At 41.9% G+C, this 26,553-nt stretch overlaps 1 protein-coding gene across 1 annotated transcript in view; it reads left to right on the top strand.

Annotated features, from left to right (window-relative positions):
• The first annotated feature begins 2,222 nt into the window (after positions 1 to 2,222).
• Positions 2,223 to 26,553, top strand: part of LOC125889953 (versican core protein-like) — a 63,946-nt gene continuing 39,615 nt past the window's right edge. Inside the window, exons 1-7 of the mRNA XM_049578261.1 lie at positions 2,223 to 2,242; positions 4,085 to 4,289; positions 5,855 to 5,918; positions 7,384 to 7,767; positions 8,876 to 9,050; positions 9,146 to 9,273; positions 11,578 to 11,871. Coding sequence (XP_049434218.1) covers positions 5,855 to 5,918; positions 7,384 to 7,767; positions 8,876 to 9,050; positions 9,146 to 9,273; positions 11,578 to 11,871 — 1,045 coding nt within the window. The 5' untranslated portion in view covers positions 2,223 to 2,242; positions 4,085 to 4,289. The remainder of the gene's footprint in view (positions 2,243 to 4,084; positions 4,290 to 5,854; positions 5,919 to 7,383; positions 7,768 to 8,875; positions 9,051 to 9,145; positions 9,274 to 11,577; positions 11,872 to 26,553) is intronic.

The raw sequence follows: 26,553 nt of genomic DNA, 5'->3' as shown, positions 1-26,553 counted from the left end.
TTCGGACTTTCGCTGCCTTAACTTTCGTCCTTGTCCGGCCACGTTTCCCCCTGATGCAGCTGGACACTGCTCAACTATAAGCACAACCGGCCGCGTATCATGCTGACGTTAAAGGACGCCTTTTTTCACTGGTTTCTGACGCCTTCAAGAAAGTCACTGCCCAAGCACTGGATTTCGACGACTTCGGAGTAAAACTTGGCTCATTCAGCTGATTGTATTCCTATTATAACACAGTTCATATTTTACTGTAACACTGCCAAGTCTAAAATTCTTGATGTAAAACACGTTAGACTTGGCAAGCAAGGTTAGGTGCCATCCGTTTTGTGCCGATGTACCTAACATTTTCCTTTGAGACATGAATAACCAATAAGACAACATTACATTTCAGATTTCATTGACCATCAGCACAGAAACAGCCTGTAATTGAACCTGGCTGATTTATTACCACGCCAGTTAGACTGCTCATCTTTATGTTGGCCCGTATATGAATAGAAATTGCAGAGGGGAAATCTTTCATATGCAGTTTTTAGTATTTGACCTTTTTACCCCCAGTTCAAGTTTAATATTACTATCTTTTGCTGTTTGTTTTAACTTATTATTACTGGTTTACTGTTAATAATGTACACTCAGCTTACTGCTAATGCCACCTTTATTATTAGAGTTCATTATCATAAACTTTCTTTGTCACAATCTTATAATAACCAAATTTTAGGGCTCAATGCCACAAAATGAATATTAGATGATATATCTTATCTCTGTCCCCCTCAAATACTAATTCCAGCATCAGCCTCACAAATCCCAAATCAGTCTGACTGTAGCTTGTGTGCACAGTTAATTATTAATCAGACTTCCATTACGGTACCTCTTCCTTAGACAATATCCCTAAATATGGTTTTAGAAAAAAACAAGCAAAACCTGATTTCGGTCCTAATAAACATGATTAAAATCAGTTCCTGTGCTGTCGCTCACCTCGCTTGGCCTCTTACTAAAGCTGCATGGATCAGCTTTGGTGGTCTGGGCCTCCACACTTGGCTCCAAAGGATCAAGGTTCCTGTCTGTCCAGAGGCAACTTCATTTTCCCACATTTTCTGCTCTAAACAGGGTTTCACACACAACACACACACACACAAGCTTGTTTCACTGCACCTTGGGAAATCACAGCAAGCTGTTTTTCTCTCTGCATGTCACCGGTTTGGCTTATGTTTGACACTTGAATTGTACATCTTATTTTACATCATTATTTATTAATTTTGTTTATTTATAAAGCAGCAAATATTTTTGCAAATATATCAGGTGATGTCACTGTGTAAATATTGGATGAATACCTTTTACAGCACTGAAAAAACATCCCATTCTGGATGGAAATTATTTGGCATGTTATCAATAAAACAAAAAAAAAATCGGAGCAGCTTTGGCCTCCAGCAAGTGAGTTTCAGTTAGACACATCCCTCGGGGTCAGAGAAATTTGATGCTCCTTTTATGCTGTCTGAGGTGGCATGGGGCCGGAGGTAGACCACCTTTATAGGTCATGTGATATGTGGGTCATCTTGGGGCCCGCACAGCAGATCACCAGGATCAAACACTCTTTGATTGGCTCTTTGACTCATTGATTTATGGGTAGTGAAAGGCAACAGGAGTTCCACCGTTACGCATACAGTAGGGATGTTTTACACGGCAGTCGGTGACTTGCAGCTTTTAACTTAACGATGACTCAGTTAAGGAGGTAAGGTAGTAAAGTGATTAAATGATTCCCGTAACTCTAAAACGGAGTACTTGTTAATTATGGCGAGGTCAGGTGGCAAATTCCACTCAAAATCAGGTCAGTTTGAGCTCTTTGTCAGGTCTTTAAGTATAAAACCTGTTTCCTGGAGCTGTGACTTCTGAACGCAATCTGTCTTTGTCAGAGTTAGTGATTGCGATACGTGCACCTTTGTGTTTCTCTGCATGCACAGAGTACAAACATGTCTCAAACCGCTTTTGATCACGGTGTGTTCATGTCATTTTCCAATTGTCTAATGGAGACTTAATGCCACACTAAGTGGCAGGTTGTACATGCCAGATAGGAAATGAGTCGAAATTGACAACCTGTTATCTCCAGCCTTTCCTTTCCGTCTCACCCAGCACTGCTCTCGTCTCTTCTCTCTCTCAGAGTCCTGCTGTTCAGACCAGTCCAGCCTTGCAGCGGAGAGATGTATTGTGGGTAACCGGTGCAAAGCCCCTGAGATGATTACAATGCACACAGGTATGGAAAAGGCACCTACAACTTTTTTTTTTTTTTACAAGGGCCCTGGGGCTTCAAGGGCCATCTTCTGTGCTAGAGGCTTATCACCTCTGCTCCGGCTCTCAGCTGGCGTGAACGCCTTCAGAAGGCAACACCATGATTTTGAACAATTAGTCTGTCCCGCTGGACTCGGCAGCCAGACCTGCACATCAGTTTGATTCACATGCAGAAGCCTGTATGTCTCTCAGGCTGTCATTAGGGGACACTATAAACATGGTGCCATCGTATAACCTCATATAACCTCACCTAACAGTGAGCTGTTAAAAAAAGGCTCCTTTGCCAAGTATGATGGTGGAAAAAAATATTTTTCCCATCATTCTTGAAATGAACTAAGCTGAGATAAATGGTGATTAGTTTATGCACTGAACAAATTGATTCAGAGTCAATAATTTTTACCTTGACAAGTGCCATTTGCTATGCAGTATTACCACACAGTTGCTGCATTGTGTTATTGTAAACCAAATGATAGCAAAATTTCACACAGCTAGCTATACATTTTCAATCTTACAGAGTGCCCAGAATATTTAGTAGGCCCATTCAAGCATGGGTAAGTCTACTTTTGAATATTTTATTTAAGGTAAGTAAACTGTCATTGGCACAAAGAGAATTCCTCATGCACTGAACCCCCAACATAGATCATCATCAGATCACCAGGATCTTTAAAGTCGGTGAAACTGGTTGCTATACCTCAGAGAAATTAAAAAAATATATACATACTACATAAGCAATGTTTGCACTGAACACCATTTTGCCTTTTCCCATAGATAAACAACAAATCGGATTTTTCTGTGTCATTGTTTTTTGTCTCACTAATAATGTAGACTTTAACTCTTTATCAGGCACATTCAAATTAGTTGTTGTCCTGTTAAGACAAACCGGAAGAGACACGTCTCATGCCACACTGCTGGGAGTTATAATCACTGCCAGGCAAAAGATTACCTACCACAAAGACATGCACACACGCTCTCGCGCACACACAGACACACAACTCCCTCAGCTGAGCCCTCCTACCTATGTAGCAGTAGCCAATCGTAGTGATTATTAGGCAAGAGTTGATAAACTGTCCGGCCTCTCCCCCGTGTGGAAAAGCCAACAATTAACAGTTAACCACTGATTCCTGACTGCAGTCAGGTAGTCGTGTTAATCAGAGAGCACCCATTTTCATTTTAGATTAACTCTATTTTTCTTCACACAAACTGTCCCAAACTGTCCAGAGTGGCTGAATGGGGTGGATGGGAAGCACTCCCTCATATTATTGACAGAAATGTGTTGTTGGAACAAACAGTCGGCTGTGACTCAAATTCAACCAGAGACATGTCTGCACCACCCCGTTTCCATTGCGCACACTTGGAGACGATTGGTGCGCCCTGCACAGGGCATCAACAAGAAACCTAACCATCAAAGGTTGTTGATTATATTTGTAGCTCATATAGCAAGCCATATAACGAGATAATATATAATGACACACTTATGATAAAGGTTTGTGTTTGGCATCAGTCATTTCTCATGTGGAAACATCAGATTTGGAACTTGTCTGGAGTGAAGACGCACTGACTCTAAAATGACATATTACCTGCACAAATGAGCCACGTGATTTCGGATCAGTCTGATTGGATGAGAGTACACCTTTCAGACACAGGACCAAATTAAGTCCCCCCCCGCCCTCCTCTCCAAGGTGTCTCATTCACTTTTCAGATGGGCACTCTGCCCCTCCTCTCTGACACTGACGAAATAACAGTGTGCGTTAGGCAAAATTGAACTTGTTCCTTGCCAGCACTTCACGGTTTCTTTCGCTCTGCTCAGGACCAGGATCATCCCGAGGTGGGACTGCAACTCTGGAGCATCAAGAGGAAGAGAAAGGCGCACCGGGGAGATAAGTGCTGCTGCGCCGACTTGGAGTGGACATATTTGGGCACTTTTTACGCACCCATGTTACGCACTGGGACTAACTGGATTTAAGGACATATATCGATATTTGTGTATTTTATGGAATGAAACACATGTCAACGTAAGTATTTTTCATTTTTGTTTTTTTATTCAGTCTGAAATGAACTATGATTTGAGATTATTGCTGTAAACCAGATAACTGGCAATGGATGCGATAATTGGTTGAGTGTTTTCTAAATATATTACATTATGATATAGAGGCACATAAACAAATAAATATATTTCGGTTAACTTGGCAGTCTAGAAATTGTTTAACATGGTCGCACCCAGTGATGCCGTGTTGTCCTCAGATAACCTACACTGTTGCTGCCGAGTGAGGCAAGTGAATTTCCGAAGTCTGCCCCGCGAATCGGGGATTACTCCACAGTTTAAGTGACAAATTAACACTTTACAATTTAAATTTGGATTATTTAATACCATATTAGTCGTATTTCTTTTGAACAAGCAACAAGTGTTTCTGTGGAGGAAAGAAAAAAGGAAAAAAGTCTCCGAAACGGCACCGAAGCAAAAAAGTTTTCAGTCAGCTCCTAACTTTATGACAAAATCAGCATTTTAATTCCCATAGCAGATATTTATTGTTGAGCATCTCCGAGTTGCACATAAAGGACCACTGGCTCCAAAAATCTGCTATCAATTACACGCCAGTGAGATGCTTTAGTGCTCTTTCTTTGAATGACTCTTTTTTTTCGATTTCCTAGAAACCCTTCTGCCACTGCCTGCAGTTTACGCACACCTCTCCTCCAGTATAAAAGATACTTTTACATAAATCTGAAACACACATGCAGTAGCAGATGCAGCATTATTAAACCTGGGCATCCATCTCTTACTGTCTCCCCAATCATTTTATTTACTTTCCATTAGGGTGGGTCCGCTGACTTGGGATAGACTAAGTCACAATCACAGACTCCACACCAAAATATTTTGATCTTTTGTCATCACCCATTGCCATTATATAGAGTGAGTGTCTCGTTTTAATGGAGTACAACAGTTTGCAGCTCACACTGCGACCCACCACTTGTGTTTATACAGTGGGGTGGAAATGAGGACAGGGGGCTCACTGCTCCTGTCCTCCTGTCTCCAGAAGCTCTGCAGTCCGACCCCACAGGAGGTTTTACCTCAAATCACTGAAAACACAAGCTTGGGTCATTAATTATTGCTATTATTTATTTATTTATTTGCATCCACGTCTTATCTCTAAATCTGAAAATCTGTGTCCAGTGAATGCATTATCACAGGTAAATGTGATGTCCTTTGCATTTAGGAGCTTTTTAAAGTGTTAGCATATTTTTAATTTGTTGTATTATTAACTATAGTAGAAAAAAATCTTTATAAAAGTTTATTTATATTGGTAAAAGTTAAGATTATGTATGTATTTGTTAAATAAAGGATGGAAGTCTGTATATTTAATATTTATTTTTGCAATTTTCAGATTAAGAATAGATGTTACACCATTTAATTCTTCTCTAGCCTGTACATGACTGAAAAGATCTTTATACTTATCTTTGTTACTGAAAAATGTATGTGGATGCACAAAATAAATAGAAAGTAAATGTAAAAGAAATACCATAAAATGTAAAGACCTTGTATGAGTTGTTTCCTAATGCACATTTTTAATTTTTCCCACAGATGATACACCATATAAAGTATATCCTGTGGTTATACTGTCTCTGTGAAGCTGCAACTGTGACAGGTAAGTTTTGAATGAGTAAATGCTTCCCTCCTCCTCCTCCTCCTCCTCCTCCTCCTCCTCCTCCCCAACTCTCCCCATCTGTCTTAATTTCTTTATCTCCCTCCCTCTCTCCCTAACCCTCACTTATTCTCGTACCCTGTCCATCTCAGTAAGTTCCGCCAAAGTAAAGTCATTTGACATGTTCACATTCAGCTGGCGTCCGTACTCTACGGCTTATCTGCAGCAAACTGACTGATGTGTCAGCGGTGCCTCGCAGCATTACGGTTTCACTCTGCTCTTAAAGTAGCAGTCTGTGATAAGACCCTTCCGGTCTTCTTCCTGTGAAACCTGCGACACTTTACTCAAAGGTGAAGATGACAGTGTTGGCCAATGAGGTTTGCGTTTCGGGCCCCGCTGGTCCCCCTGGACATCCTGGCCCCCTTCTGGTCTCTGGGTATGGATGGACACCTTTCAATTAGACTCCCAGGCTGGAAATAACAGCTGGTTTCTTCCCTCATCCTAATAAGGCCCTCTGTTAAAGCACACATGCCTCTGGGGCTGTCCCACCGCTGATTCCAGACTAGAGCATTCCCCACATTGTTCCCTGTGACACCCGCAACCCCCCTCTCGAAGAAAGAAAAAGGTTAATTCTGCCCCTCTGCAGGGCAAGCGTGATTCAGCCTGTTACCATTTATTTGTGTCTGGCGTCCTGTCTGACATCCCCTCTGCATTGCTTCATCACATAGAAGTGGCGTGAGACTCGGATACAGTCAGCTTTAACTGCGGACAGACCACGGTGGGGGGGGGGGGATTACACACAGTATCAGTTAACCACGTCTGGTTAAGCCGTAGTGTAATTCATCACTGGTTGCAGTGTATTCAGACTGTGGGAATAGATTAAATATCTTTACTCAGAGCGGCGACGTAGGTGCGGAACATCGGTAATCTTCAACTGAGAATAGAGTAGGAGGTCACGAGATGGGAGATACGTAATAATGCCCAGTGTGCAGCACGCTGATGACATATCTCACTTTGTTTTATGTGGGTCTACCTGTCATCATCATGTAGGTGAAGGAGGGATTATTGCAGAAAGAAAACTAACATGCACAGAACTCAGCAGTGGCCTGACATGAACTGATGCAGCCATTACTCCACTTTTTAACCACTCATCTCCATACAGACATGCTGAACATACACTGCCGTCAGTGTTGAATGTGTTCCCACACCCATCATTTTAAGGATGAGGTTTGACTTTCCAAGAGCCACTTGTGGGCCATGATGCATGTTTTCTTTTATTAGGCTGGGTGTAGTTGTCACACCCCGTCAATGTACGGTGAATGAGTCGGGCAGTTTATAGTGTCTACTTGCATATGGTAGAATTAGAGTTAACAGAAGACATTTACAGTATGATACAGTAATAATACAGTAGTGAGTGTGTCTGTATGATTTGAAAATGCATTTAACCCTTTTGCTTTTCTTCTTTCAGCCTTCAACACATTATCGATAATCAAACCGGTCACTGGGTCGCTCTCGGGGAAGGTCAGTCTTCCCTGCTTCTTCTCCATCATCCCAACCTCAGCACCGGTGATCAGTCCCAATGGAACTGTCGTTTATAGCAGAGATTACTTGCGGATCAAATGGACCAAAATAAATGGAGAAAATGAATCCACAGTGCTGGTGGCGCAGAATGGCGTCATCAAAATAGGCTCCATCTACAGGAACCGTGTATCAGTGCCCAGTCACCCTGAGGATGTAGGTGACGCCTCGTTGACAATGGTCAAGCTGCGTGCCAGCGATGCTGGCACCTATCGATGTGAGGTCATGTACGGCATTGAGGACACCCAGGATACAGTTAACCTCGATGTGGATGGTGAGACATTCATGATATCCTTCCTCCGTCATACAAAAGAATCTAAACTTGCTTCCCCAACATTCTCTGAACGTAGAGGGGGATTGCTGCAAGGGTTTAATAATAGTGAAACGCAATACAAGTGGTGATAGAAATGTAAACGATATGAAAGAACTACGGGCGCCCTTCTGCTTACTTTGATAGCAGCAGCTACCCGGTAGTTACGCAGAGTAACCACAGTTTGCAGTTCTTATTTTAGAGCCGACACACTCTTAAGAAGAGATGAGAATCTGGGTCCCTGTCCATACCAAGTACTGCAGTGTTTTAATTCCAGTGTTCAGCTATCTAACCCAATAAGCCATTGGAGCCCAAATACGGATGGTATTCCACATGTTGGCAGAAGAAAAGCTGTGTTATAACCTCACCCATCCCTGTCATCTTGGGTGCCACCTTGTCAGTGGGGACTTTCCTCTCAGTGGGTGTTACCAAACCTTTTTACTTCGCCTTTATTTAGTGATAACAACATTCCCCAATATCCCTCCTCAAATTTACACAAGTGTCAAATTATCTATATGATGATGCAACATTAGTGCAGCACTCTTCGTGGGAGGAGGGGGGCCCTTACCTAGTGTCATTATGTGCACTCTAAGTGTCACTTGAGAAGTATTCTGGGAGATATAACTCATGTTTTGGGGATGTAGAAAACATGGGTGGGGTGGGGGGACACTGGGATAGTTTTGGTTTTCACTGCTTTACAATCTGCACAACCTCTTTTCCAACTATCTGCAATGTTAATTAGGTCTATCAATCATATCTTCTGCGTCTGTTTGCTGTCCACAAATATGGGGATTTCAGGGCCATGGCATCATCTGCACTTATCTTGTTCATTTGTGGTGAACTGTAGACTATTTTGCTTATCCTTTTGGTTTATTGCAAAGTTCCTTCTTTCCAAAGAAGCTGGGAGACTCAATTATTTCACCCATGGTGTGTGCTTTATAAGACATTTGACATAATTTACAGCGCTGAAATTATGCTGATGAATTCCAGATCACTATGTTCTTGTTTCTATACGACACTTCATTAAGTTTCACTTTTAGATGGTCATTTTTTTTCTTCTGTTTGTTGCCAGGTGTTGTGTTTCACTACCGAGCAAACACCAGCAGGTACACTTTGGACTACCAGAAGGCTGTCAAGGCTTGCCAAAACATTGGAGCAACCATTGCTACATATGACCAACTGAAAGCAGCCTATGAGGATGGCTTTGACCAATGTGATGCTGGCTGGATTGCCGACCAGACAGTGAGGTTAGCTGCCATAAAGTCATTTCTTTCAGACAAAACAGTTCTATAATATACCTATGTGCTATAATCATAAAATGTTTGCTTTTCTGTCTGTACAGATACCCCATTAGAAGGCCAAGGGAGGGCTGCTATGGCAACCTAAAGACCGCACCTGGCGTTAGGTCATATGGGACCAAGAAACCCACGGACACCTATGATGTATACTGTTACGTAGACAGACTTGATGGTGAGTCAGCCACAAAATGAGGCTTTTCTTGTTCTAAGCGATGAGGTGTTGCATAGAGGCGCTGGCACGCCCTCTGAGATGACGAAACCTCCAACTGATCACAGTGCCAAAGCAAATGACTTTAATAGCTCATAAAACCACTGTGAAAATAAGCTTAATTGTTTTGTTTGAATACTGCGTTGGTGACAATGTGTGATCTTTTAAATATTTTGTCGTGCCAAACTGTTCCATGTGTTGCATAAAGGGAGTTAAAGAGGAGCTCCTAATAATTTGACTCTAGAGCAGAAAGTGAAATTCATTCTTCACCATAATGGTTTTTTGAAGAAGTCTGCAACCAAAATGTGATAATGGGGTTTTAAATTTCTTTGGCACTGTTTATGGGAAGTCCTCACATCTAAGCCAGCAGCCTCCGTCTGTGTTCATTATCCAGCTTGTTACTGCTGATGGACTCAACTCCACTTAAAGCGTTTTATGAGCGTTAACATCCCTCTTGACACATCTTTAACTCCAGTCAGGCCTCTGTAGTTGCTCGTCTTATCTGGGATTCATACAGTGCAGCTCTGCTACAGCCCATAACATTAGTTTCAATTATTTCGGCACAAGTTTCAAATCTATTCGTTCTGAATGTGAAGCCATCAGTCAGTACTATGACATTTGTATTATTTGGGTTATTAAGCAGATGTAGACAATGGTGTCAGCCAGGGAACGTCACCCCGCCCCACAGCCACCAGGGACACGCACATACGTCTTCCACTTAGCGCCTCACTCTTTCCAAGAAACTATACATGCAGCTTTGACCTCACTGTATTCTGGACCAGTTGTGCATGACAGATAGTTGATCCCTTTTTTGTGTCACACAGATACATGAAAACTCTCAAGTTAAGAGTTAACTGCTTTGATTTACTGATTTGGATCATTAGTGTGTGTATTAATTAGTGATTTAAAGTTGCATAATGCACTTTTTGCCTTAAATAGATAGTTTAAAGCAGAGATTGACCCAAATCATGGAGGGGAATGACGTGCTATAAGGTCTTCTTCTGGAAATGACCCGGGGACATTGTGGTTACATCATTATGCCGGCACACCACAATGCCCTGGATATTTAATATAGTAATGTTAATTAATGTCAGCTCAGTTTTTGGTCCTTTTATATGTTGTACGAAAACAGACATGTTTGGCTGATGTGGTTTGATGTCGTTTGAAGCTGATGGAAATAGCAAAGGCTTTTAGCTAACCATAGCAATTTAGTTTAAATCTATGGTGGCTTTAGGATGCACGATGAGTTAAAATTGGTTTTATAATCATGTAGTTTAGAAGAGTTTGAGGTGTAGATAAAAAAAAAAAGTTTATTATTATAACCAATAACTTTCTGGTAAACACTGATATATTTTAAAGGGCAGACAATGTCCAATAAAACGACCATGTAAAAACAGTTAACTTTGGTTGTTAAAATGTTTGTGCAGGATTTCATGTTGTTTTCTACTTTTAAGAAGGAGGACATGTCTGGGTGGAAAGCATCTCCTAATCTCAGTGCCATTGTAAATCAATGGGATGAAACCAACACTGGATATTTGAAACGTTACGCCCAAGACTAACTGAAAACATGTAGTCAGTCAGACATCCCTTTTTGTAATGTTGTTTGGTTTCAATTAAGATCTTGCCCTTCTGTAGTCTTTCACTTATGTTATCCTGCAGGCAAAGACCAATCCTCATAATTGTCACAGTGCAGTGACCTTTCTGAGGAAAAGACCCTCACACGAACAGCTTGAGGGAAGGAAACATAGAAGGTGTAATCTTGTTCACTCACCCTGGGGGGGAAACATAATGTCCTGAAGTACAGACACATTCATTGACAGGCTCGGCGCATTGTCTGCATTGCTATCCCACCTCAGATTAATATAATGAATGAACTACTGTTTTCCTAAATATGATCGGTGGGAGATATTTTGGGTCTGTGCCCTGCACAGCTGTGACTTTGGTCAGCTGTTTTTGGGCTACGTTTCTTCTGAAAGGTCAAAATGGTCCGAAAATCTGTATCTTGAGATTACTATCTATGATAGTCTTTTAAGCTGATTATAGCTCAGATAACTAAAGATGAAATAAGGAATGACTTTCCATCTGTTAGTGATACGACACTGATTCATGCCAGTGTTTGTGGGATTGGTTAAACAATTGAATCCTCTGCCCTGGGTGTCTGCTTAGTTAGAGTAATCATATTTTGTTGCCATGATCGCAGATGATTTGTTGCCTTTGAGTTCGTGCTTTTTGCTAACTCTTCATTGCATTTTGCCATCTTTATTTCAGGTGAAGTGTTCTATGCTCCCGTGACCCATAAGATGACTTTGGAGGAGGCCAGTGCAGAGTGTAAGAAGAGGAATGCAGTCCTGGCAAGCCCCGGCCAGCTCCACGCTGCCTGGCGAAAAGGTCTGGACAGATGCGACTATGGCTGGCTCTCTGATGGCAGTGTACGACACCCTGTTGCAAGAGCCAGGATGCAATGCGGGGGAGGTTTACTCGGCGTCAGGACCATGTACCGCTACAGAAACCAGACTGGCTTTCCAGAACCGACAAGGAAACTTGGAGCTTATTGTTTTAAAGGTAAACTCACTCACAGTCTTGTTGTTAGTGTTTAGTATATTTATAGTATGTCATGGAGCAAAGTGTTGCCTGCATGTATGTGTTTAGACTGTGGTTTCGACAGTGACAGACAGTGGTCGAAGGCACAAACCATTCCCTGTCAAAACCAGGCCTGGACTGTGAGGAGCTATGATCTCATCTCCTATTTGCCTCTGCTCCCCCACCCTTTGATTTTCTGCTTCTTTGCATCACTGTACGCATTCCCACATCTGAACCAGACCAACATTTTGAAATGCTTACAACCTGTCTCATCTTTTGTCTATTGTTCTAGAGGGAAGATTTTCCCTTGGAGCATTGCATGTTGTGTGCCAGACAAGTCGTCCAGACTGCAGTGTCCAGTTGACCTCACTATCTCACAGTGAAGTTTCCTGCCTGTTTCTGTGACAAAAAAAAATTAGCCAAGAGGAGAGTAAAATCGTAGTGGTAAACTGTGTTTACTTTAAAAGCAATGGATGAGGCAGTTCCTATTCTAATGGAGGGGATTAATGACCAATAGTTTGCTTGAGAGTTTGTGAACAGTCAGTATCTGTCTGTGTTTTTTTAATTTTTTTTTTATCTTTATTACTTCCAGCTGCGCTAATCAAGGCTCCTTAAGCTCTATCCTTATACAACCTCACTCATGATGTGAAACAGCTAAAACAGTTTATGCTGTTCAGCATTCAAATGTTTTATTTAGATAATTTCAAATTTATTAAAGGGAAAAAGACAAATTAATTTTTAATCCCATCATTATGAAATCCAAGTAAATGTCATGGTGGAAATTCATCTTTCTGTAATATCTTTCTGTGGCTTGTAGGAAACATTTAGATAAGCATGGAAACAACTCCATGTTGATTGCTGACAATGGGAAGACAGGAGAATATAGCTATTGATCCTTATAAATAGTGACACGTCATGGTTCACTGGAAGTTAGCAGAATGTTGTTAATCCCTCCTCAAAATGTGAGTGCTCTTAACTAATCAGTATCCCCAGGCTGAAACTTAATGACAGATCACAGTCACCATTTAGAGAAGCAGCAAAAGTAACTAATACCTCACCTTTCAGCCTTGTTAGTCTCACTATCTGACTCCCTTTTCGCCTTTCTCATCTTATTTCCGCTGTCAGAGTTTGCCCTCCGTCATTCTCACTTGTACTTATCAGAGCAGACGTTTGGATAATGGACAAAGCTACTGGCGGACTTCTAAATTCAGTCATCCTCGGTGACCCCTGACCTGGCCTTTCCATCTTTACAAATGAGAGGTTGGGCAGATAAGCCGTCCCCTGCCCGGCCATATATTGCCCCAGAGCTATGCTAGCTCTCGCGGTGATAAGTCCCCATGGAGTTCAGAGGGCACACAAACAGGCCACCCTCATCTCCTGCTTTGTGTATCCCACATTAGCTCTCTCAGTCCTGTTGTATTTACGCCCCGGTCTAAGTGCTTTTCAAGTACCCTTGTTTGGCTGGACTCACTCCATCACTCCTGCTTTCCCACTCTCAGTAATATCTCAAAAAATTATGTAAACCTGCATCAGTTAGACTACATGGAAATTGGAGGCAAAGGAGGTGGTGCAGAGGGAAAAGGGGGATAATTAGTCTCTGATTGGTCTCCACATTGGCTTTAGGAAAAAAAGGCCCCAGTAACAGCACTGGTGAGATAATGCACTCTCTGAGAGCAGGCCCTATTTTTTCCTGTTAGGGAAAAATGTGTCTCACACCTTACATCAGAGATAGTCTCATGAAGAGAGAGGGCTAGTACGTAATGGTCAACAGCTGGCTTTACACAGCCTGTCTGCAAGGACAGCGTTCGAAGTTTCTTTTTATGGGTGTGAGTAAATGAGAGAGCATGGGAGGACACGGGCCAAACATAAAGGAGTTAAAGGATTTAACTCAGTGGAACCTTACGAAAATGTAGACAAGTTAATTAGCGAGCATTTAAGGACAATCACTGAGAGATGAGAGGATGAAATCAGGGACTGCTGCTCAATGACAGGACAAAATACACGTAAACACTCGACCAGCAAACTGTTGGAGAAGAGACAGTGCGCAGGGTACAAGAGAGGACAAAAATAGTCAGGGAAACTCTCTCAAAACCACAACACTAGATTCCTTAAAGTTTATATGCTGTTTAATTCTTCTGTTACAGTCATGTGAGTCCTTTCAGGCAGATCCGGAAATGTTTAGAGAAACATTCAGAGTGCACTTGGTTTTTTGAACACTTTGAAAATGACCTCATCTGCCATGCTGACAACAAACTATCCAGTTTAGCCAGGTTCAAGAAGCAGACTATTAACTGGAAAATCAGCCCGATAATATTGGCCTCGCCGAAACCTTTAGATAGTTTAGTTTATTTGCCAACAATTGCGGATCAGATACAAACTGTTCCATAACTTAGCACTGGTTCCACTGTCTCCTGGGAACATTGAATGAATCAGTGTTAGTGTAGGTTATAAACAACATTAGGAATTAAGAGAGGAAGTCCTTCGCTCTGAGGTTTCTAGGAAACCTTTAACTCGGGGTAATTTATTTTAAGTGTTGCACTGTTAGCTGCCACTGTGGCATGTTGCTCTTTGACTGCTGTTTGGCTTAAAAGGCTCATAAACCACCTGCTGCATACATTAATGTAAGGTATAGAAAATGACATTTAATAGCTGTGTCTGTTTTACACATCATGCATGTGTAACATTTGATTCAAGCGAGGTGATTGAAAATTTGACCACTGGATTTTTGTGCAAATCTTGTCCGTGTCTCTAAACAATCCTGCTTTATATTTAAAGGTATACTGTGCAGGCATTTTCACTTACTGTTCGGAAACAATATTGCCAGCGCAAGTGAAAGTAAAAGCCAAACCCAGATTTAGTCTTGTTTGTTATATTTGGCCTAGTTGCTCATAAGGGATGATTGAGAGGGATTACGTTTCTACATATACAGAAAATCCTGCATGGTGTACCTTTCAAGTAGTAATACCTTTTGGCAGATGATTTTGATCTTATTTGCTTTTTAATTTATCTGCTTGTGCTTTCTTAGGAAGGACACAGGTGATCAACCAGACTTCCTTTGTGGAGATGGCTATGGTTGGAATCACCACCACCACCATCAGCTCCACCACCTCCATCCCTTTACTCGAGAGTAGCACCACTATGCTAACACCACCATCTGAGACTGTATTGGAGTCAGAAGAGTCAACAGATGATCCATCCATGTTTTCTACCAGTATGACTCCACCTCGCCCCACACCGAAAGGCCAAGAAGAAGAGTTAATCACCACAGTCGCGCCCACCATCAAAGAGGAACATGAAGACACTGATGATGTAACAGCTGCACCCGACTTTGATTTTGATGACTTTAGTAATGTAACCTATATAGAATCCATTCCCCACCGTGGTGACACATTCCCAGAACCCCAGCACACAACAGAGAGCACTGACTCCACAGAGTCTGTGGACAAACCCTTCGAGGAGCCAGACGATCACTCAGTCATTGAGATCAGCACAATCCAGCCTGATGTCCCCATACCAGACGCCTCTCTCAGCACGGAGCCTATGTTTGCAAAAGGGAACACTGAGGAAACCATTCTAGATTCTATCATCACCACAGTCACCGACCTCACAGACACCCCAACAGACTCAACTGAACTGACCAGCGAGGAAGTGGTCAGCCCCTCAGAATCACCCTCAACCGCCGCCCCTTATTCAACAGTACCATTCCTAGACTATGATGAGATTGAGACAGGTTTTGCTCCAGAGGCACTGCCACCTGCTCAGCCACCCCAACCGGACCTCTCATCCAGCCCATCAGACAGCACTAGTATGGATGAAACATTTCCCTCAGCCATTCCCACTGACACCACCTTTATGTGTAACACCCGACCTGGCAGTGAGTTGGAGATCACCACCACCACAGCACCGCCAGAAACTACCAGCACTGCCACACAAACCTCACCTCAAACGCAGGATGTAGAGACACCGGCTGTCGTCTACAAGGACGACTCCACATCCGCAGATGTGGCAGGCGCCACCATCCCAATTGACGTTGGAACCTCAGCCGAAGACGTGACATCGCAAACAAGTGTGGTTGTCTTTGATGAGACCACCACTCAAGTACCAGTGCCAGCCCGTGACTTCTCGACAGAGGACGACACAGCAGCAGAGATAGACACCGAGTTCTTCACATCTGCTCCCGGGGCTTCAGCTGTGGGCGACACCACCATCACTACCATGCAGAATGTATCAGGTAAGACACATCAACAATATATTCAACCTTTGGAGTTTCATGTGGTAACTTTATATTCAGTCCAGATGGTTGTAGTTTATATGTAGTTCAGATTTGGTTGTGCAAATAGGACATGACATGACTTGATCTTCATTTACCACAACAATGAAATGGTGAAAAATTGGACTAAATAACAAAATCATGTTGAACATAGTTGAAGCTTTTCACGGCATTGTTTTAGGCCAGCCCATAATTTACTGAAGTCCAATGAGTTCTGCAATTCAGCCTATCCTAAAATACTGTGTGTCCATTTTACTTGAGGGTGATAAGAATTCCTTGGTCTATATTGTTTTGCTATTTCTTACTAGTTGTGCTGGTTTGTTTAGAATTTGACATCGCTCAGCCTTTTTGCATTCTTTATCATAACGTTGCATTGTACAGTAGCTGGGAGTAGGGGGAGGCTGTGCTGTCCAGGGTGCTGAAGTAGAGAGAAAGTTTTATTTTGTCTGCCAGTGAAATGTATAGTGGGTGGAGTACTCTAATGTCATGTAAACACAGCATAGGGCCTCTGCTGTTGGACAGTGGGATTTTTGTCATTTAACTCAGCCAGCTCAAATCAGGCTCAAACAAAAACTGCTATTGTCCTTTTTTCCCTGTATGACTTTACTATTATTGCTAGATAAGTTAAAATGTGAAACAACAAGATTTAGTTAAGGTTTGCTCCGAATTAAATGGCAATCCACAGCACACCGGTGCTCCTGTTTGCATGGTGAGTCAATTCTTTGCATGTTAAGGTCTTCCACAATTTAACAAGTTGAAGTGTTGTTTTCCGGTTCCCTCTGCCTCGTGTTTGTGTGTGTTCTCAGTGTGGACTGCTGCTGAAAGGCTTTTTAGCCGTAGGACCTCCTCAGTCAGTCCAGCTGAGCAGATGTCCTGATAGTAATTGTGACACACTGTAGACAAGAGAGAGAAAGATGTGGGAAAGGCAGGAGACAGCAGTAGATAGATTGGGATCAGGATTATATCACAAATAAAGTATTTAAAAGACACAAGTTTTAGAACTTGGCTGTTATAATCTGTTATTGTAATTACTAGAGCAGTGCCCGTTCATAATATCTCTATTCAGAACGGACTGATAGTTTGGCCTGTGCTACTGCTCCTTACAGCTTTCCTGACAATCGCTCATACAAACAACTTCACACTCGACACTGTGCTTCCTTTGGTCCTGAGCAACACACCTGGGCCTCTAACAGCTATAGATTAATAATGGTGGTTAGGTAGAACAAAATGAACTTAAAAAATATGCCATTCAAATGTACCAAATGTGTTCTTCTACTGCAGAGGAAAACATTTTAATAGTACATTTACCTGACAGTGAAATGTTACTGTTTTTTTTGCAGATTCAGTTTCTGCTCAGAAAATACAAGTAAAATATGACTAATTATTTTGATTAAACTATGCAGCATTATATTTGAATTTAAGCTCCACCTTGAACAGATGTTTGGTACATTTATGATGGACAAAATGTGAAAAGTAAGCAAGATGGTGTTTGTCTGGGGCCCCAAAATCACCAAACCTGTCCCTGAAAAACACACCCGTTGTGGCTACTTGCAGTCAGAAACACTGGTGAAATACACTTAGCGCAGTGGTTCCCTATTGGTCCAGCCACAGTTCACACAGGTCCACACAGTCTAATAGATTCAGCATCATACTTGCGTTTGGCCATGTCATCAAGCTAGTTTGTTGTCCCTGTCAAGTAGCTGTCTGTTAGTCACTCACTCTACAGCAGGAAACTGCACAAAATAAAAGCTCTGTGTTGGAAATTTACTTTACTTCAAAATAAAGTGTGTATTTTTTTACAAACTGGACACATTCTTGAGTCACTTGCGGTCTTTTCAGAATGGATCCGCGACCCACTTTTGGACTGCAACCCACCAGTTGGGAACCACCGACTTAGCTGATATATTAATTTCCAAATAGGCATATTAGTCGCTTGCTTTGAAGTAACCACTGCAGTTATAAAACAGAGCATGGATTTAATTAGCAGAGGTGTTTTGCCTTCTGAAATGTTAGTATTCAGAAGTTAGTGTGGCAAACTTACACAATGCACACAGGTGAAAACATGCTTGACTCAATTCGCACCACTGCTATTATTAAAGGAAAGCAGTAACATTATTGGTGTTATATGTTAATATGGCAAAGAAAAATACACGCAAGTACTCGTGGTCAGAAAGTTTGGTGAAATACACTCATTAGACTTCTGTGAAGCCTCGCCCCGCTGCTGCACAGAACCACAGACCGCTGTTAAGTTGTTTATTTAACATTGACTAACATTGTCTAAATCGTACTAAATTCAACACTGCAGGTCCTTGGGTCCCCAGCAATACACCTGCTAAGTGTGAAGTAGATCAGAGGAGCAGTTCTCGAAATATGCAAAGGACATACACACTCATATACACGCAGAGATTCCTTGCTTTATAGTTGGATAATTATATAATCCGTATTTCTACTTATTTGTGGTGATCCATGGATGACTAAAATGTTCCTATTTAGTTCTGCCAATTATGTTGTTGTAGACATGGCTTGGGGATATTTTGTTACAGCAAATTGAAAATTTTAAAGTACATATTTAGGCCATGACTTTCAGGTCAGCAGCTCATGATCTCACATGCAAAAAGCAGCTGCATCATTTTGTACTCCTTTAATTTGCTCTCCATCTGAGCTGCAAACATTGCCACGGTGACTCATTCCTTGTCCCTGTAGTGCAGCTCTTGTTGAATGAGAGGGATCTGTTGAATTGGAAAGGACTCAAGTGGATGAATTGGTCATTTGGCAGTTTTTGGAATTTGGTCTGGATTCATGGTAAAGGTGCCTGAGAGAGAGCAGCAATCTGTTCTCCAGGTTATTCACACTCTAAACTTCTGGTGTGTTCATCAGCACTGTTTATATGCAGTGTGGTCAGTTTAGTTGCTAGGAGTGTATGTTTGTGTGTGCATGCATGTGATAGAGATACAAAATCTGTGTGTGTGTGTTTTTATGCCTCATGTGTATTTGTACCGCAAGTCACTGTGCACTTGCAGAATTTCTCTCCTTGTGCGTGCTTGCACCAGCTCACTGACAGCCAGCCTGGCAGTGACAGAGTTATGTTGGCAGTCTACCTGAGTAAGCACAGATGCCTGTCTTCAGCACAGACTGGACACCACCTCAAGAGGTGATGTCATCGCTAACGCAAAGTCTCACCTCTCTGTGAGGACAGCTGGAAGCTGACTGACCAAAGCGAGTGATTATAGCTACTTTTACTGCATCATCATGTGATGTGGCTCAGCTGAGAACTCTTTCTGCCCTCCCAGTTTGTGTGGGAAAAGCTTGTGGAAAATATTGTCGCACAGGGAGAAGTGTGTTGTCTGGCTGCATGGTAACAAAATGCGCAATAATATCAATGAATGGATATTTAGTGTTGCCCGAAATCTGTCAGTGTTATTGTCATGTGAACAGTGCCCATGTGTTTCTGATTAAATGAAGGCAATTAAATTCACTGTTTACCAAGTGTTTATATGACATATTATGAAATATCGATCTTCTGAGGCGTGCAAACCGCATATGTTACAAAACAATACACAAAACCACCAACAGTACTGTCTTACTGTAAATAAAACATCTATTTAAAGGGATCGTTCAGATCCTTTGAAGTGGGGTTACATGAGGTACTCATCCATAGTCAGTGCATTAGATACTGTAGAGGTTGGTCGGCATGCTCCCAGTTTGGAAAAGCAGACAGAAGCACCACCACGGAAGCAGAGTACAGTAATGTGCTCTGTGGACGGAGTCAACAGCAATATTTTAGACATCTAAAAAAAAAGTAAAAACCACTTGCAGTTTAAGCATAAGCTATTGTGAGAACATTTTCACCACTTTACCACGCTCAGTTATTTCCAATGGTGAAGTTACCAGCTTCAGTTACCCATATCTGCTCTTGTCAAAGCCACCAGACTCCATTGAGAGAAACAGTTATGTTAGCTAACTGAACACAGGAGCTGCTGGTCTACTGATTTCTCGATCAGTTTGTTTGATTGTGTTACTGTGTGACTTTGGTGAATGCGAGCCAGCCCTTTTAAATGACAAAGTTGTGTTTTTCTCAATGGAGTCTGGCTTTGAAGAGAGCGATATAATGGCTTCAGTTTCCCATCAGAAAACACTGACAACAATGTTCAGTGGCAGAAATATTCTAAATGTAACGTACACTTAAACTGATATTGATTCTTTTTAGGTAGGAATTTTTTAGGTGACTAAAATCGGTTTTGTTGCTGTGGCTTCTGTGTTGGTTAACTTCCTGCTTCTCCAGACTGGTGGCATGAGGACTGACATTGACTTTATGTAATACAGTGACACTGGATACCCCACTTCAAAAGATCCAGACTAACCCTTTAACATTCAGCTCACTAAAGCTTACAAACTGATCATTAAAGGAACAGTTTGACATTTTGGGATATACACTTATTCACTGTCTCAGGGAGCCCAGTCTCGCTCCGAAGTCGTCAAAATCCGGCGCCTTGGCAGTGACTTGCGGGGTCAGAAACCAATGGCAAAAAGGCTCCCTTTAACATTGGCATGATATGCGGCTTGTTGCTGTTGTAGTTTAACGGTGCACCACGGTGTCAGGGGGAAACACGGTGGGACAAAGACAAAAATTAAGGTGGTGAAAGTCCAAATCGGGCGGGCGGGAGTGGTGGTGGATGGGTCCAACAAACATTGACTTTACCCGAGAGAGTGGTGTTCACATCCCGTAAAATTTTAAAGCCAAGCCCTGTTCTCTTTTCCTAAACCTAACCCCATGTTTTTGTTGCCTAAACCCATCCACGTGTGTTTGATGTTGAATGAAAAAAAAAAAAAGTCTATTCACGGTGTTTTACCGATGTAATTTTCCCTGTGAAAATGGAAGTGTATGTTGAAAGAAGACAATGCATGTAACAGGCAGAACTTTACACGGTGTCCCACATCGTCAACAACCAACACACCCAGGGTACCTTGCACATCATATGTGGACGTGGAAAGTCCATGACCAAAACATCAATATGTGATGAGGTTGAGAATATGTTGTCTCAGGAGCAAAAACTTCCTGGGGTCTCCATTGTTCGCCTGGCAACTGGTCCTGCACAGGAAATAGTCCAGCATGTCACCCTGTGAATTGCTGTTTGTTTGTTGTAGCCGTTGGACAGAGCCAGGCTAGCAGTTTCCTGCTGTTTCCATCTTTATGCTTAGCTTAGCTAATAATTAACCACCTGAAGCTAATTCCTTGTGGAGGTATTTATTTGTTTTGTACAGCTGGGTTTGTGCCTCACCCCACAGTGAAGATAAGACAGGCTAGTGCTTCTGTGAGCTACTTTGACTTTGACATTCATGTTTAATGTGGCTTTGGAAGCTTCAGCACATCCAACTGACCATAGGAAACAGCTTTGCACGTGTGTATATGTGTGAGAGAGAAAGAGAGATTAGGGTAGTGTGTGAGCATGAAGTGTGTGTGGGTCAGTCAGTCAGGTGGGTCCGTGGCCTGAGTTCCCATGCCTGGCCCGGGTTTTAAACAGGTGTCTTTTTGCAGAGCTGAGCTGATGCAGGTGTTCTTGTTTGCAACCAGTAATCTTTGTGAATCACCATTTGTGGGAAACAGAGAGAGGGGACAGCGGTAAGATAGAGAGCCAGAGAGAGAGAATAGTAAAGTTTGTATACCAAAGGATTTCAGATTGTTGTGTGAATAATCTTTTCCTTCTCTTTGCTTGTACTGTTTCATGCAAACACTGGTAAATAGTTCAGACCCAATAGGACCACGCTGTTCATTCTAGGATTAACTATAATGGCTCTGTTCTTTTTGCCACCTGTCTGATGCATATTAGCGGATTTATAAAAAACTTGGTGCCATGGCTCACTCTCAAGACTTTTTTTTTTTTTTTTCAATCAGTGAGGGAAAACAAAGCTGGAATGCCTGTTCAAAGTGAGTCAGAGAGATGAAAAATGATTTCCAGAGACGAAGGGCTTTTGTTTGGGCCACCCTTCATGTTCGACATGTTCCTCTCTACAGACCCATTCTGTGGACATTCAGTGGGTGTCAGTGGTTTAAAGAAACGGGCATGGACTTAAACCCCTTTCACATCTTCAAAGGTTATGATTGGCATCTGTTTGTTCACAAAATGTAGCTTTAACAGCTTTAGTATCTTGACAGTTGGTTTTGTGTAGTAGTTTAAGGCAGCTATCTTTTAGAGGAGATGGATTATATCCAGCCAGACAACATCTTGTTTATTTATAGAAATAGATAAACCCATTTTAGGCAACACAGCGTAGGTGGATGAGGATAAAATTGTTGCATGCTGTGAAGGGAATTGAACGCTGCTTCTGTGTTAGACTTGAAATTAAGAGCAGACAGCTGCTGACATCTGAAATCACTTCTGTGGAACTCTATAAAGATAATATATAGAGAGTGGACATGATAACACAAATACTTCCAAAACGTTATGTTATCCCAATCAATAGTCCTACTATGATATTTCACCTTTGTGGTGGTTATGATTTGTTTAAGAGCTGCGGACATAAAGGTTTCTTTGTAGTGTTGCACGGTATACCGGTACTAAAATAGTACTGCGGTACTAGAGTATTCCAAACGGTACAATACTGCATTTGGAAAATACCGGTACTTTGAAATTGATTCAATTCATTAATTTAGTTAATTTATTTCACTCATTTATGCACACAAACGCCTTTCTTGTTCCTATTGGAGCACAGATTGCGCAAGTGGTGTGTATGACAACACCTGTATCAACATCCGCAGCTGGCGCATGTGAAAAAAGACAAGAGAAAGTCTGCCTCGCAAAGGGAGACAACACGAGACAACACAAACTTGGTGGAACATTTGAGTTACCAAACTGTGATGTCCGTACCGCGGTACTGACCAAACCATGATTTTTTTGGTACCGTTACACCCCTACTATTTGTTGTTCTAAAGGTTTGTATCCAAAAGGACTTTTCCTTAGGAAAAGTACCGAAGAGTATCAAAAAGTATCGAAATTCATATTGGTATTGGTACCGAAACAAAGATTTTGGTATCGTGACAACACTGTTTCTTTGGAAGATTTTATGTTGTTTTGGGCTTGTATTACACAGTGAGGTGTTCATGTTTTATATCTTGCATATATAAGGATATGTTCTGAAATTGTTCATTATGATATATGCGATAAATGTTGTCGGCATACTGATATACAAAAAATTAGATTTGTATTCAGAGAAGACAGGGCCATTTTACCTCCGATGTCATCAGTCTTGTAAATATTATTATTAGTACCTTTAAATCAACTGATCTGACTTTGTTACTATTGTCGAAGGACTTGGAAATGTCAGTGCAAAAGTGGCCTCTTGATAATATTTTCTTTTCACATCATTTTAGACTATAAATCTTTGAATTATGGTTTGGATGCAGTTCAGACACAAATGTGTTTGAGAGAGATTTATTTGCAGTGTTTTGCAATGTTTGTTTATTTCGAAATTTTAAAGGAATTATTTTGTGAGAATACTCATAAGAACAGTAAATGCTCTGTTTCTGTGACAATCATCACTTTTTCTTTCTAAATCACAATTTAAAAACATCGAAATTCAGGTTAATTTTTAATATGTAGTTTAAACATTATGCTTCACAAGCATGCAGACACAGAACCCCCCAATCAATTTATGCTTTTTTATTAGGCCCTCTCTGCCTTGTAAAGGTCAGTGTCACTGGCTGTTTGTTACAGAATTTGTTGTCTCCTAGTCCAAGCCAAGAAAATCCTGGTGACATCACCGGGGTTTATTTTCTTAGACTTGACAACGTTTGCTCCAGAGCAACAGTCCAGAACCACCAAAGTCACGCAGTTGTAATCGCCATGTCTACTATAATTAATTGTAATGTGTAAAAATGGTGGAGTTCCCCCATAAAATTAATTTTAAAGGAGCCTTCCCCAAAGCTCCTTTCTCATGAACTGATGTATTTTGGCATTTTTACACTGGCAATGAAAACCTAGTGTGACGTGCATGATAGTGTGACTGTATAATAATAGAAAGTCATACCTACCACTCCCAGGACTTTAGAAATAAAAGGCTGTTTTTTATATATTTATTTTTATTCAAAAACTTCACCTTCAGTTGCTTTGTAATCATAATCTGCCCATATTTTCATTTATTTTCTTTGCAGTTGACCTGACTCTACAGCCACAAGTCTCTCAGACTCCTGCCATACCAGTTGTGCCTGACCATCCCAGCCCTTCCATAGCTGATGGGGAGCCCATCCTGCAGACTGGAGACCCAGACCTTTCCTCCCAAGCTGCGGTAACCATCACTCCAGCTGTTAGCTTTGTAAATGGCAAACATGAGATCACACTGGAGCCACAGAGCCCAGACGAAAAAGAGGTCAAAGGTACCCAGATTCTGACAAATGTGACAGCTCTGGGAACGAGCGATGAAGTAACCACAGTGTTTGATTATAGTTGGACTGATGTCCCTGTTGATAGCTACATTGAGTCTACAGAGTCTACAAAAGAAACAACAGCAAAACTGACCTCTACAGAGGTCCCAGATGTTGATGAGTATGACCCTGATATAATCCCACTAGTTGAATCAACATCTCCTCACATACTCCTTGAGGAAGATGGGCTGACCACAAAAGGCCCCACACAGAAAGACACAACCTTTGTACCAGCCTCAAGAGCGGAGGAATCGAAAACCACACAAAAAACTGAAGCTGGCCCAGCTGCCACAGATGCCACAGAGAGTATAAGCGATGTCAGAGCTACCTCTGCTGACTTTGTTCCTACAGTAACTCCAGCTGAGCCACAGATCACCAAAGCAACGGGAGAAACCCAGACTACAAAAGCTGATAAGGAAACCACCTCTGTCATCACCACATCTGAGCAAGAAGAGGTAGGCGAGTCAGAGAGGACTCCCACGTATGCTAAAGGTGACTCAGAAGTGACTCAGACAGAAAGGGCTATGGACCAAACCCCTGTTACTTCTTCAACCGAGCTTTACACAGCCAGAGATACAGCTGAAACCACAGAGGACACAAAGAGCACATCTGCCACTCCAGCTGCCGAAGACAGCACTCAGTCTACGTTACAGACTGTGTACACTCCCTCCTCTGATGACGCTGATGGGAAAACACCAACATCAACAACGAGTGACTCACAGAGCTCCACTCAAGATGTGGAGGGAGGGAAAGAGACCCAAACCCCAAAAGAATTAGCCTTCAGCACAACGGCTCCTTCAGTATCAAGTAGTTCAGCCTCTCCTGAACAGACAGCCAAGACTGAGATAACACCAGCTATAGATGTAGGCAGCACTGAATCATCAGCATCTCTAGCACCCACCCTGGCTGAAACTTCAGAGGATACAGTCACAAGTCAGGAAGGGAGTACAGCCAGCAAAATGCCGTCCGTCTCACCTACTGAGAAAGTTGCGACTGATGCAATGTCTACACCAGATGAGGAAGGTTCAGGAGTTCAAACAGTAAACATGTTTACAACTGGCCCAACATCACATACCTCTGCAGGGACTACAACATCATCTTCAAGTTTAAGTTCTACATGGGAGAGTGGAATACCATCACAAACAGTAGAAACAGCAAGCACAGATAAAACACCCACTACTATGGATGAGGAGTGGAAACAAGGTGAGACAACAACTCCCCCCTCTGATGAATTCACTGCAACCACTGCCCCCCCCTTATATAGTGCTGTTGAAATTATCAAGACAACAATGGCCTCATTCACTGAATATTTCAGTCAGTACTCAACACAAAGTGCATCACTAATGACTGAATTACCTGAGGAGACTGCCACTGGTGTCACAGATGAAGACACACAAAATCAAACTTTCTCACCTGCTGCAATCTCAAGCATAACTGAAGACACAAAACAGATACAAACTCAAACAGTGACCTCAGTAAGTGGCATTACAAAGACGGGTTCATCACATCCTAGCACTGTTGGTCAAATTACAGATGACCAATCTTCTGGCACAGCACCAACAGAAGCGAGTACAGTAGCTACCATGCTCAGCACAGAGAAATCAGTTATAGGAACAACAAAACATGAAACAGCTTATGGTTCAACCACAGCTGGCACGATAGCTCCTTCTGCTTTCAGCACTGAGATGCCAACATCAGTATCACAAGAAATGTCAGAAATCACAACAACTGACAAGATATTAGCGGCATCTGAGTTTAGCTCCATTTTCACAACCACATATGAGGTGAGTTCTGACAGCCAGACAAAATTACCTGAAACATCAAAGAGTGGAATTACAGAAACAACGGTAAAACTGTCAGAATCCGAGATCACATTAAGTACTACATCAGCTCCTACTGCTGCAACGAAGACATTCTTAATACCAACATCTGCATTTGAAGAAAGCTCTGGCAAACAGACAACTGAAATATCAAG

This window comes from Epinephelus fuscoguttatus, linkage group LG6, assembly GCF_011397635.1.
Source record: "Epinephelus fuscoguttatus linkage group LG6, E.fuscoguttatus.final_Chr_v1".
In the NCBI taxonomy this organism is placed as follows: domain Eukaryota; kingdom Metazoa; phylum Chordata; class Actinopteri; order Perciformes; family Serranidae; genus Epinephelus; species Epinephelus fuscoguttatus.
Note: the sequence above shows the minus strand (reverse complement) of the source record. Positions and strands in the feature narration are given on the sequence as shown.